The 13,946-nt window shown below is 37.3% G+C and overlaps 1 protein-coding gene across 8 annotated transcripts in view; it reads left to right on the plus strand.

Moving 5' to 3' along the window:
• The window catches only part of TENM3 (teneurin transmembrane protein 3), a 1,359,158-nt gene that overhangs the window by 1,046,312 nt on the left and 298,900 nt on the right, over positions 1-13,946 (plus strand). For 6 of the 8 annotated variants that reach the window (XM_064510997.1, XM_064510998.1, XM_064511002.1 and 3 more), the window contains one exon: positions 8,558-8,836. In XM_064510997.1, the coding sequence (XP_064367067.1) occupies positions 8,558-8,836 (279 nt within the window). Of the gene's footprint in view, positions 1-8,557; positions 8,837-13,299; positions 13,350-13,946 lie in introns of those variants that run through there. The other 2 variants (XM_064511003.1, XM_064511007.1) reach the window with 1 other exon arrangement.

Raw genomic sequence — 13,946 nt, forward strand, 5'->3', positions numbered from 1 at the left:
ATTGGCTTGAGAGCCGATACTTAGTGTTACTTAGCTTATTAAAGCCAAAAGAGGAAATGGAAGTGAGCCAGCAGAACATGTTTGCCCCAAATTTTGTCTGTGCTTTTTTTGCTTTACGGTGCCATAAATATGTCCAAGTCATAAACCCTTTCTCTTCTTCAGATAATGGACATTCTGCTAGAAAATCTAAGTTAAGAGAATGCTATACTACCATTGGTATGGAGATTTACAGAATGCAAATCTTGGTAGGGAGTGTGAAAGGAAGTGAGAGTGAGTAATACAGGTTTTTGTGCAAATGTCCTTGGATCTGTATTCTTTCTTGTTTCTAGAATTTATTCACAAGGATGGTCCAAGAGGCTCATTCTGTTCATACGTTGCAGAACAGATTCCTGTGAACGTGGGATACTTGGTTATGAAATTCTACAAATAAAAAAATATAGGGGCTTCTCTGAATAGGATATTTTTTCCTTTATAGCTTTTCGAAGCCTGTTGAGCTAATTGTGTTCTCCCCTATGCTGTGAGGCGTATGCCCTGTGGGTTTATCCACTTACTTGTGGCGGTAGCCATGCCTTTCCCCCTTGGAAAGGTAGAAATCATGGTAAACAATTCTCTCCTCCACATCTGGAGAAAGAGCAGGGAGCCTGAGTCCTATTTTGTGTGCTTTTCTTCATGCTGCCTGCTTCCTCCTCAACTTTTTTCCCCATTTCAAGCTGTACGTCATATCATTAGCATCCTACTGACCTTAATGTGGCAGTTCATACCTGTCAGATCTATGGTTTCAGGCTCTGTGCAGACTGGATATCCATCATCTCTGTATTGCTTATCCTTGAGTCATATTTTCTTCCCATCTATCAAATTTACGCTTTATTTATATTTTGCAATAAATGGAAGCTGAGATTTTGATGATATGCACTGATGCCAGCATCTGAACACTAAGATAGAGGTCTGAAGAGTTTATCCCATCATTCCAGTCCTGATCAAGACCTCATGCTCTCATGCTCATCAAGATAGGTTTCTTCTCTAAATTCATAGAATCATCTGTTCCCCACCACCACCATGTTCTGGACAGTTGGGTTTGTTTCTGTTAATTCAATAATCTACAGCCCAAATTTATATTTGTAAAGCCAGATTTTTATATAAATTTCAAAAATCTAGAACCTGAATTGAATTATTAATTAATTTACATGAATTATTAGTATGAATTAGTAGAATAATTAGTACAAATTATTAATGAATTTACAGGAACATGATTGCTGATTATGTAGCTTGAAGCTTTGAAATCTGCAGTTGGGCCCTGATGATTAGAACTGTTACTATTAACATGCAGAAAAAAAATCTGGTTCAGATATTTTTCTGATATTGCAGAATTTCCAAATCCCTACATCTCTTACTGAACTCTGTCTGAAATTACCTTCAGTTGACCTTAATCTTGCTCTGTGGTAACTTCAGAAGGGCTTGGTGTACAGTCCTTTATCCTGCCACTGGATTAAGAAGTGCTTCTGTTTGATTGTGTGCATTAGCACTGAGGATGCCCTGTCACCAGCAAGCCTTAACAGCAAATAAAATTATGGTCCTCCAAATCACATTGCCTGCAGAAAAGAGTCTGCGTGTTTGAACCCTAGCTTGGCAGGAAAGCATTGTGTTCCTGTCCTCTTTCTTTTGCTCTGTTTCTTCAAGTCTAAACTTTTACAGGTCAGTATTTCAATCAGTCTTTCTTTGTGATTCTATAATTTAATGTCAGTAAGAATACATGGCTAGTCTAAATGTCAGTTTTTGAGATGCTTTAGTTCCTTCTAAGCCTCTAAGTATTTTTGTTTTAGTTTTGTAGAATTTTGAGTAGGTTTTGCTGCTTCTGGCAAAGTGGCACAGGAAGTGCAGCTCAGCGAATGCGGTATATCTGGCGCTAATTCTTTAAGAAGTCGCTGAGACTGCATGACTTAGTTCTCCATCTGCTTTTGACATCCCATAGGGAACAGAAGCGTGTGGTTAATGTTTGCTCAGAACACTGAGCATGTGAAAAATCATATGCACTATGCGTTATGTGCACTACGCACAGTTGTCGAGTTTTAATATAATTTAATGGTGTTTGTTATTGTGTATTTTATTGATGTATTGGAGAAGCAACTGTCTTTCATATGAAATCTTAGAGCTTGAGTCTAAATGGGGTAATGAGAAGAAAAGGCAGTTGAGTGGATTGTGAGTAGAGCAGAAAGGTCAAGAAAGATTAAGAGGTGAAGAGGAAGAGCGTGATGAGTGAAGAGAACACAGGAATTAAAAACAGGCGAAAAATGTGATACAGTGAATTAGGATAGTTTAGACATCATGTATCGTTTTCACAGAGCAGAAAAGAAAATCAGAATGAAGGAATAACAAAGAAATATTATGCCAAATCAGAATGAAAATATATGTTAACATATGCAAAGCTTATTACTTGTCAGTCTTCTCGGCAGTTTCTTGCACACTGGCAAGCAGAACTCTAAGTACAGCCTTGAAAACTTCTGTTTAGTAAATGTGTTCTGGAAGTTGTGTGACGGAAGAGGTGGTATCACATCTGTTGCTCATTCTCTGCTTGCTTTTCTGCAACTGTGTTCTACCTGCTTACCACTGAATTCTGAAGACAGCATGTGTAGACTTCTCCTCGGGGTTTTATAGCGAAAGATAAGAGATGTGTCATGCACTACTTTTTTTTTTTTTTTAACCTCTTTCCTTTCATTTCCTCCAATTTTGTTACCCTGTTGTACATTTGCTTCCAGTACTATGTCCTTCCTCCCAGAACCCTTCCTTAGAAAGGACCACTTAAGTCTGCCACTGTCTTTGTCTCTATAAATGGAAAAAATCATATTTTATTTACAAAAAAGTTGCTTTTTTTTCACTTAAGAAACCAGCCAGCACTGATGCTTGGAAATAAAGGGCATTTGAGATCCCTCTAGGATCATTTGGGACTCTTGCTAAACCAGGCCTGCTCTGCTCTGGGCATTTAGGAAGATGGCATCTTCCCCATATTCTCGTGGTCCTGTAGTGACTAGGTAGTGTCCTCAGAGTAGAGAGGAGAGATTTGCTGTTTATCATCCTATGCGAAGGAGCTCTTTTTCTATCTTTTGCTCACCCGTAATTTAGTGCTGTATTTTTTATGAATTGGCAGGGTAGACATGCCACCCAATCTTCTGTTAACAGAGCTGTTCCTCTATACTTATCATACGTGTGAGTTATGAAGACAAGGTTACTGCTAAATCAGGTCAGTCGTACTGAGCTCTTGGTGCAGACTCCCAGCCCCAGTAAGTCGCTCCGAGCAGTGAATAATGATGGTGTTTCAAGTGTGGTGTTGCTGTGTACTGGCTTCTGCTCTGCAGAAAGTATTCAGAAGTACTGAGAATGAGCTGCAAGTAAGGAGCCTGGGATAGAAAAATGTGCTCACTATATATATTAGCTAAGCACAGATACAAAAATGAGTAATTTTCCCATATCAAAATAGCAAAAACCAACACAGTTGTTGCAGTAACACTTTGACATCATTGCTGCTTATGCCACGTATTTCAGGGACAGCATGATAAGCGTTGTATTATGAGGACATGGTTGAATGCACTGGTTTACAGACTCAGAAAAATTGAGAAAAGTATTTATCCTCATTTGCTTTCTAAATAAACTGGAATTCTTTCTGTTTAAAAAAAAAAAAAAAAAAAAAAAAAAAAGAAAACCCATCAGATTAAATAGGTAAAATAAGTTAAAGTAAGGAAGAAGAGAAAGACAAAGAGATTGCTTCTTCTGAGGACCATGATCATGTTTTGTTTTGCATCTGTCTTGCTCTAGTTATTTCACAATTTATTTTTCTAAATTTACTGTATTTTTCTGTAATGGGTTATCACAGAGTGATTATAGGGAATATGTGTTTGAGAAGTGATTTTTGAGTGACATGAAGGTGGTTGTGTTATAGGGAGACAAAAGAAAGCAAGACAGAAAAGAGGAATATTGCAAAGTTTAAGATTAGAAAGGGGACTGGCAAGTAATGAGAGATGCAGAGAAACCAGAAATGGAATAAAATTTAATCAGAAATATAAGCAAGAGTAGAAATAAAGAGAATTTTTTGTATGAACCTGAATGGGGCTTGGGACTTCACAGCCTTTTTGGTGCTATCTCTATTCAATTATGCCAAAACCAAAGCTAGCAAAGGCATTCAAACTCTTAATTCCTCTGGTTTAAAAAGGCAGGGTGGAGAGGGGGGTTATGCTAACTAGGCAGATGCTTTGGAGGCCCTTCAGTTTTGAAGTACTTTTTTTCCCCTCATTCCAAAATAGTTTATAGTTGCTGAAATCTCACCTGGGAGAATCCTCAGTGGTAAATGAATTGCGAAGGACAGTGGTGCAGTCTGGAGGCACTGGTGTATCCTCTATTGGATTTTTTGTTGTTGTTCATTTCTTTTATTTCTTTTTCATTTTTTTGCAGTTTTGTCATTTTAAGAGAATATCTCTGCAAATGTGTATATTATAGATTTGAATTAGATCAAGGACTGACAATTGCAAAAACATGGGAGTTCCTTTTGTTGCGTAGTCCTCTTCAAAAACCCTTTTCTACAGATATTGTTTCTGACTTGAAGCTTAAGTTATTGTGGATGTCTTTGAATAACTTCTCCAGTTTAGGCGAAGGGAATAAATAAGTAAATAATAAAATAAATACTTATAGTATAAGTTCCCATTTAGTTTCAGATGGTAAATTCTGACTTTCTAAAATTATAATTTCTGCATTTAATTTCTGCCTACCTAGGACTTGCCTATGTATGCAGTATTTGATTAAATTAATTACATTTCTCTAGAAATGTTGATGACTTAACCAGTGCAGTCCTGGTTGAGAAATTATTAATTGAAAAAAAAAAAAAAATACTGGTATCCTTTTTGTATAGATTTAACCAATAAAGTTAGAGGCATACCAGTCATATGTGGATCATTACTTAAACAGAAAGTAGTTGCAGTATTTCAGGTGGGTGCATGTGGTTACTGTTGGCAAATGCTGTATTTTTAACAGTGATTGCACAGGCTCTTGAAAGTTATTTTAGTGCTTTGCCTTAATTTCCTTCTTGCCTGGACAAATGGATGGTGTCAGCATTCCTTATGCTAACCATAAATTGATACTCTTAGCCAAGAGAAGCGCAATATCTAATAGCGGAATGGTAGTAACAGCATTATTGTCAGTTTTTAAAACCTAACTTCATGATACATCATCCCAAATGGTCCCAAAACCCTAAAGTTACCTCTAAAACAAGTCTCCTTGAAATTTTGTGTCTCTCTTTTTTGTTCTCTTCTTCATTGTACACTTTATAATCTTTCTTTAAACGAAAGAAGAAAGCCACAAAGCATTATCCCTATCTATTTACGCTTTACTACATTTTCTTCCCAGAAATTATTTCATTACAGTCTCCAAGTTGTTTTTAAGTCTTTATGAAATGTTGAGGCATCTATTGTCAGTGGAGGAAATTGCAAAAGTGTGTGCAGTATAAAAACTGGTGCTTAAATCCCTCACATTGAAGTAATTCTGGAGAAGCTAATTAGAAACTGTAAGAACATAGTAGGGAGAACATCTCCATGCCCTTTTCCCACTGAGCCCCTACAATGTCCTTTGCAAGCTTAAAAAAAAAAAAAGGGTTTTTTTTGTCTCATTCCTTAGGCAGGTAAAAGTCCCCATTCAATTCTGCTGTCTGTTGCTTCTATGCCCCAGCCATGTTCATCTTCCCCCAGATGCTTAAAGTTTCTAGACTTTTTGTTCTCACTGTTTGGGAACCTTAGGATGATGTAGAATTTTTGTATCATGTATGTGTACTTCCTTTGGGATATTAATTCTTACACAGCACACATTTTCCATGCCAACTTTTTGTTTTTCATTTGTGTAGGCAACTTACATGCAGTACAATCCTCTTAGTAAAGCTTTTAAGAGAGCTTTAATTCAGAAGATGATTGAGCCTGCTGTTTTTAAAGCTGTTGCGGCATTTCAGGGATATGCTGTTTTCTTCTCAATGTAGTGAAAAAGATTTAAAATATTGGATGTGAGAGAGCAATATACAAACCACCATCTCTGTCTTCAGAGTTGCAATGGAGCTTTGGTTTGGTCCTGTGACATACTGGGTTGGTTCTGTTACCGTTTGTAAGAGGAACAAAGCAGAAGGCAGAAAATATTTCACATGGATACAGACCATTATAAACTTAAAGTGGGAAAAAAAAAATCCACTGATAGTTGATAAAGGGATAGGTGGCAGGTTGCACCTGAGACTCAGCACCGTAAAAGGTGGTCATGGGTGGTGTTATACAATGCCTGAAGTAGTTTCTGTTGCGGGGAGGGGGAAGTTTGGATAGAAGGGGGGAAAAAAAAAGTAAAAAGGCTCAATAGGTCTGTTTGAACCAATGTGTCTGCACAGATCGCCCTGTAAATGATTTTCCAAGTGCAAAGAAGTGGTCCATGCATTCGGGCAAGCACAGAGCCCTGTGGTGCAGAGCCCCGTCCCTACCATTTTGCAGGCTGGCTGAGTAGTTGCAGATTGCTGTACTCTCCTGCTACAGGTGCCGTAATTATAGCTCGAGAGGCAGTGTCTCTGTCCCTCTGCACCCTCCCCTGCACCTAAATCTCTAAAGGCAGTAGGAGCTTACAGAAACCCTAGGTATAACATCTTAACCTTGTAGTACTGAAGTCAATGGCAGTTTTGTTACTGACTCAAGTAACATTGTCTTCAGTCAAAAATACCTCTTTTCTCTCCATTTGGCTTCCCAAAGCACTGTTCGGATTCTTGGAACCGATATGGTGCTGCATGTGCAGTTGTGTGTACGCTTTAGCTGTTGTGTATAATGTACGCAGGCATGCATAAAGTCAGGACATAAAGTCTTGACTTTGGAAAACTATTAAAAAATGTCGATTCACATAATAATGTATCAAAGATAGAAACAGTGTTCTAGTTACCAAAATGCTAAATAATATGCATTTTAGGCACTATGTTCTGCTTGGACCCTGCACTGGGCACTTTTTCATCCTGTCTGCTTCTCATATTAGTTTCAAATCTCACAAAACCTGATAATTCACATGATATGACAGTTTTTAAAATGACAAGATACTATCAGTGTGCATGATGCTCATCGACTGTTCTTACAACCTTCACCCAGTTCAGTCATCATCCTAGGTATTTACTGCTTTTAAATTTACCTCCTCAGATGCATTTTAGTTCAGATATTTATTCACAGCTGCATAATAAATAGTTTGATCTGTACCTAATTATAGTAACTAATTTCATTATTCAGGGAAGTCACTGTCAGAATCCGTTCTCAGTTCTTGCTGAGAAGAAACTACTGCGACAACTTCATATGACCACAGCAATAAAGCAATTAACTGGCTCACTAAAAACTAGTCAATGGCTACAGCATTAACTCTTAATATTTCAGGAATTATTTACGCTTCTGTATTCACACTTCTCCAGTTCTTTTACTTTCTAATTAATAGGAGTCTGTTCTTGTTGCGTTATAAGCTTTAAGGTTCTTATCAACATGTATTTTTTTTTTTTTTTTTTTTAAGCGAATGTCTAATTTTGGAGGAATTAGGGTGCCTATCAGCGTGTGGCTAACAAAAATGAATACCTGTTCTAATGTGTTCCCAGAGCTATGAAATAGTGGGGAGTGAGAATGGAAAAGCATTATGGGTATAGGCATGCAAATGAGCATGCCAAATGTCTGTATGTCATAAAATGTCTTAAATCTCCAGACATAAAAGCAGGATGAAGACATAGCCATTAAAAAGGCAGTAATTTTTGAGTGTCACATAATTTAGACACTCTAAATTATTGAAGTGTCATGGGTTTATTGCACCTAATTTATTAATACAATCATTTGGGATTCACTTATGTCTCTTGCTCTGCCCCAAAACAGAGGCTAAAAGTCTGTTTAAAATATACAGACTTTACTTCACCAATAAAAGCCTAAAATGTTTCTCAAAATACCGAGATAAAAAATGGCACCTTACTGTAGCCTTGCAGTCGGTGATTGGAAACGTTCCTATTCATTTATATTCTTGCATTAAAATAGGGCAGAAAGATCCAATGTCGATCAGTCGAGTTCTCTTCCCACTTGAACTTTTTTCCCTTGCCACAGTAGGTGACATCTGGATGGGAAAATATCCTGTTGCTTAGGCCTCTAGCCAGGACAAAAAGAGATAATCCTGGCATGTATCTTGTTACTGCTTTCACACTTCTGAAAAGTAAAAAAAGGCTGTCATTTATTTTTAATCCTTTCATGTGCTGAATTGGCTTTCCTTAGTTTCCAGGTTCTGTTCTGTTTCTTTCCTACCTGAGAACACTTTTGATGTGTGTAAGCAATTGACAAAACAGTGCCAAGGCAGGAAGAGTGAAAAGGGGCTCTGCAGAGAGCGAGAGACAAACGAATCCACTTGATCGTAATACATGGGGAGTCTTGACAAAACACCTTGCGTGGTACTTGAGACAATTATACACTTGAGAGATTTTTATTTTTAGCTTCTTTAAAAGAAAAAAAAAAAAACATTCTCACCTTTTGTTATCTCTTTTTCCCCTAATCAGGACAGAATTTTACCCTAAGGCAGTTAGGAGTTTGTGAACCAGCAACTCGTCGAGGACTGGCATTTTGTGCGGAAATGGGGCTCCCCCACAGAGGTTACTCTATCAGTGCAGGGTCAGATGCTGATACTGAAAATGAAGGAGTGATGTCTCCAGAGCATGCCATGAGACTTTGGGGCAGGGGGGTCAAGTCAGGGCGCAGTTCCTGTCTGTCGAGCCGTTCCAACTCAGCCCTCACTCTGACTGATACCGAGCACGAAAACAAGTCCGACAGTGAGAATGGTAAGTTCTTACACGTATGCATGTATATAAATCAATGTTTTATATGCTCTTTTGTTTGATGCTTGATAACTTTAAATCAGTGAAAATTCAAGGAATGACCTTGAATTATGGATCTATTTATTTTGTCCCTTTTACCCCCAGAGAAGTCAATATGCAGTATCAATCCTGAATTATGCAAGCTGTGGGTGTGATATTTTAGCTGTAATTTTGAAGAAGTTTAATGACAAAAAATATTAGCTCTGACTTAGCTAGGGCCATGTCACCTGTTATCCTTTGTGGAACAGAAAAGTAAGTGGTGACAAAGTTTATCCCCAAGGCCAGCTGGCCATCAAAGATGTCTGTGTAAATTCCTCTTTAAGACATCTCAGAGAAGTTGCAGAATCTGAGAATGGATGAGTGAGCACAAAGAATAGTTTATTAACAAGGCTCAAGTGATTGAAAAACAAATGTGATCATGCTTTAAACTTACTGGTTGATGAGAGCAATGGAAATTGTGGTAAAGAGGGAAGTGTGTCCTTTGTGCCTGAGGGACTGGATTACTGTGCAATTAAAATCCACAAGAAATCTAAACGGCAACTTTGTAGGATGTGGGGATATGACCATTGTATTTAAGGCTTAGTGTTTAAATGAAAAGAGGCTACTACAATTGCCTGATTTATTTTTAAAGCTTTTCAAAATTTCTTACCCCAACTTGAGGTTGTGAATTGAGCCTGATGTAGTGTTAAATGCTAAACACATGGATCTTAGAAAACATTTGATCTTTAACTTCTTTACATTTGCAGAGGATTTTCAGCTTTATTAGAATTAAAATATGATTATTTTGTTAACTTTGTGACATCATATACGATAAATTCAAAAGAGGAATAAAAGGGTAAAAATGAAAATTTGAGCGATGGCTATTGCTAGATGTCTGCAGTTCATTTTTATTAATTTACTAAACCTGTCAGCCATACAATAGCAAATGCAATTTTATTACTATCCTCTGGGTACAGCTGTATCACATTATGGGAAAGGGCAATGTGGGTGTGTATGAATTGTGATCCTTTTTTTATTTAAAAAAAAAAAAGTAGATTTTTATTTTTAACTAGAAGCAGTGATGTGTTACCTACCTTTTAATTATTTTACTTTCAGTTTGAGATGACAAAACCAAAGCTATATTTTGGTATTACTCATACTCACTGCCTTTGCCTGGTGGCTGGTTCCAGCTGAAGACACCTGTGCAGGATGGCTGTCTCAAATAGGATTTGTCTTTTTCTGTTGGGTTTAATGCTGTGTGCCTGAGGAGACAGCCCTCCAAGAACACTCTTATTTGGAAAAATTGTTTTGAGACAGAGGGAAGTTTTGATGGGGAAGGGTAGGAGTATTTGCCTGTGTCCTTTTGGAAGTGGAGATTGTGTTGGATGAGTCGTGATTTCTCTGCTGCAAATTATCTAGAATAAGTTGCTGGGCAGTCCTGCGATTTTCCTTCTGAAAGGTCCATGCTGAAACAGGCTCCCTCAAGTGTTTCATAAAACCCTAGGTTGATGATCTTTAAAAAGGCATGTAAAGATACAGCTGTCTAAGGAAATTCTGCATTACCAAGGAGATGACTGCTTCAGAAATGTAATACTTTAGATAATTTTTTTTATGAACTTTAGAATTTTAAAAATAGCAAAATGTCTGGTTACAATATACCAAAACTCCCTCCATGAGGGATGTTTTATTTTTAATGTGTGAGAAAACTGCAAATATATTAGAAAAGACATTCTGCACTGGTTGAATTTATGCAAGAAGGGTGTCTGATGTTTTAGATACAACTTCAAAGAAGAGCTTAGTCACTAAAAAGGATTACAGTTTGTTTATTTATTGATAGGGAGGCCAGCAGTCCAACTTAAGAAGGTACTGGGACTGCTGTGAGGCTAATGAAATTTTGATGGCTTGAAAGTCCCCTGGGGTTATAAAACGTATATAGATCAGACCATGTCATGGGTCTCCATTTCAGTGGAGATGTTACATGAGTGGTGAAAAACGTAATCATCTTTGGCATTTTTCTCTGGATTTCGTTTCCACCAAACATGGGAGATTCAGCTGAGAAGTGACTTTATACATATAGTCGGAACTCAGTATGTTAAATGCTCACAATAGGATAGAAAATATAATTTAAAACAGGGATACAATATCATCCTGCACACACATTCCCTAGTCTAAGGACCGAATTGCAAGTTCGAGTTCTGGTAATTTATGGCCTAAAATTAATAGATGTACCAGTCTGACAAATCTGATCCGGCTTTGAAACCAGAGCTAGAATTACGACAGTCCTATAGTGTCAGTCCTATGCATTTCATCCCTCTTTCCTGTGTTTGAAAGCTTCCTGACTGAATTTCAATTGAGCTGTTTTACAAGGAAATGCACATCTATGTCAGAGATCTACCTCTAAAGTACATAAGGAGCAATGTGTTGTGATCAAAACAAAACAACACCAGAATATACTTTCCTCACCTCAAAGGGCCCAATTCTGCAAGTGATGCAGACTGTTCACCCAGGCAAACAAGTCACTGTTTTAAGTAGTACGCTACCATAAGCAGACCTCATTGGAGTTACTGGATCTACTTGTGATGGTGAGAATTTATCCTAAGGGTTTATGAACTTAGAATTGTAAGTATTTGTTGAATGTGCTTGGGTTGTGTTTGTGGCAGTTTTTTCCTCCTTCTTCTCCCCAGCAGGGCAAGAATAGAAGCTCGGTGTGATTTCTGTTCTTTCCTTGTAACTATTGTGTATATTTGCTCTTTAGAAATCATAGTAGATGGCATCTCTTTCAGAAAGGCAGAAGTGTTTAGTTGCATAGTCACATGAACATGTGTAAACAGAATTTGCTGAAGATATTAACTTTTATTCATTCAGGCCTCAACAGTGTGTGTCTAAAGAGCTTGCTAAAGCCACCTAAATTTGTGTGCAATATTGGCAGAATTAGAATTTTCTTTACAACATCTGTTGCAAATGATTAAATCACAAAATTTTAAGTATACTAATAACATTATGAATACCAACAGAATTTTTTTAGAAAACATTAGAAGTATTTTCCAAATATAGGGAACTGTTGATGCATTCTCACCTCAAGGTCTTGGGTTACTGCTGAGTAAATCATTCTAAAGAGAAATATTTTTTTCTTTACCCTGAGATTCTCATTCAAATTCCACATATGACTTTTGGCATCATATTTTGATAGATTTGTCATGTCGGCCTCCCAAAAGGAGAAATTGCATCTGTTAATCTGGGCAACCTACCAGTGTCATGTACAATGTGATGTATCAATTGGAGCACAATAAGCATGCATGTTTTTCTTATGCTTTCTTCCCTGTTCCCCTTACAAGTTCTCTTAGAGGCAAAATGAGATGAAAAGAACTTGTTATTTGGGACTGCATCAGCACAACATGCGTGCATTCATATTTCATAAATGCTGTATCAAGAAATTTGTTATTAATCGTTCTAGGAGCTGCAGCTTTGAAATTCAAGCAGTTCATCTTTTACATGCTTACCGGTAACTTTTTGTTGTTAATTTGTTCTGAGGTTACTAAAGTTTTTCTTTTAAAATTGATAAATATTCTAGCGAAATAGAACTCTTCCATAGGTAAGCTTCAAATAGCCCTTTTGCTTAAAAGGTCAATAATTGTTTAAGGTATCTTAAAATCCACCTATTTATTTGAATTATTTTTAAATCCATTAAGCTGCTATCTGTGACCTCAGCAGACATCAGAAAGATAATAGTCAAAACATAAGGTTATTAGAGCAAGTTATTCCTAAAATGCAGCTCCTGAGTTATGTTTTCATTTGTTTTGTAAAGTTCACAGCTATTACCAGTTTTGTATTCACTTCTTGCACAGGCCTGAAGCTCAGGCTATGACAATAATTGTTTCAGATAAGATTTTAGTAAATCATTCAAGACTTGAGCAAGCCCTGTCGCCTTCTATCCCTTTGGAAGCTGTGTAGACAGTGCTTCTTGAAAAGAGAGTTAGGCTTTCTGGATAGATCCACACCATGTGGTTGACTGTGCCTCCATCCACAAAGACTAGTTAAGAACTCTTCTTATCTGGTATACAGAAAATAGTTCTGACAGGACTAGAATGTTGGAATTTTTAATTCTGTTTTTTAGTAAAAGTTTTGCACTAATGGGGATTTGTTAGATGATCAGAGGAGATTAGGATGTAGCAGAATAAAGAGAAGAAGAAAGGAAGAGGGGAATATGAGATCATGGCCTTAGGTCATCATTTCAAGTTGAGTAGATAAATATTTTGAAATTTGGTCTCCCATTTTTCACAGGTATGGAAAAGTAGATATTGCTAGTAGCTGGTTTATTGCTGAAGATTTCTGTAAAGAAAAATTATTAACCTAATCAGCTGCTTGGGCATATCCTCACTTCTTCTCCGTCTTCAGCCAGTTTCTGTAGACAGCATTCATGTAAACCTAATACTCTCTTGTCCTTCCAGAATGGTGAATTTACTGGCATTCACATCTCTGAAAACCAGGAAATGCATTGGTAAGATATTTGTCAAGACATCTTAAATCTGCTCTCTCTAACCCAATACATCTATAACATATACTTGAACTCTGCATTCTTAAATAATGCACATCATTCAGGAAGTAGTGTTACATGTTTCCACCTGTTTAACATTCTTTATGCTAAGACAGAACTTGATTTTTAGATGAGCTCTGCTGAATGCGAGCTGCTTTGTAACTGCTAGGCAAATGCTGAGCCTACTTATCAAAAACAGCCACATATCTGATGGATTAATATTCACCTTACTGCCATGCCACCATTTACAGCTTCTTCACTCTTACCCACAGTACTCCATCTAGCAATTATCTACCCCTCATTAAGCATGCCAATATCTCTTAAATCCTGCTTTGCTGCTAAGAAATTTCATGACCAGCAAATCCGTCTGTTTTACTGTTGACAGAACTCAGCTCTGAAATAATATTCAATACGTAAATAGGCATACACATTTTTTCTTTGGTTACAGACATATGGAACTGAAATCTATACAGAAAAGAGTCGTCGTCCCTGGTTTTCTGCAATATCACGGTCTTTCTGTAGTTATGCCAGTTTCTAGATTCTGTTACATCTGCAGACCTG

The sequence above is a fragment of the Dromaius novaehollandiae genome, chromosome 4 (assembly GCF_036370855.1).
Source record: "Dromaius novaehollandiae isolate bDroNov1 chromosome 4, bDroNov1.hap1, whole genome shotgun sequence".
Lineage (NCBI taxonomy): Eukaryota > Metazoa > Chordata > Aves > Casuariiformes > Dromaiidae > Dromaius > Dromaius novaehollandiae.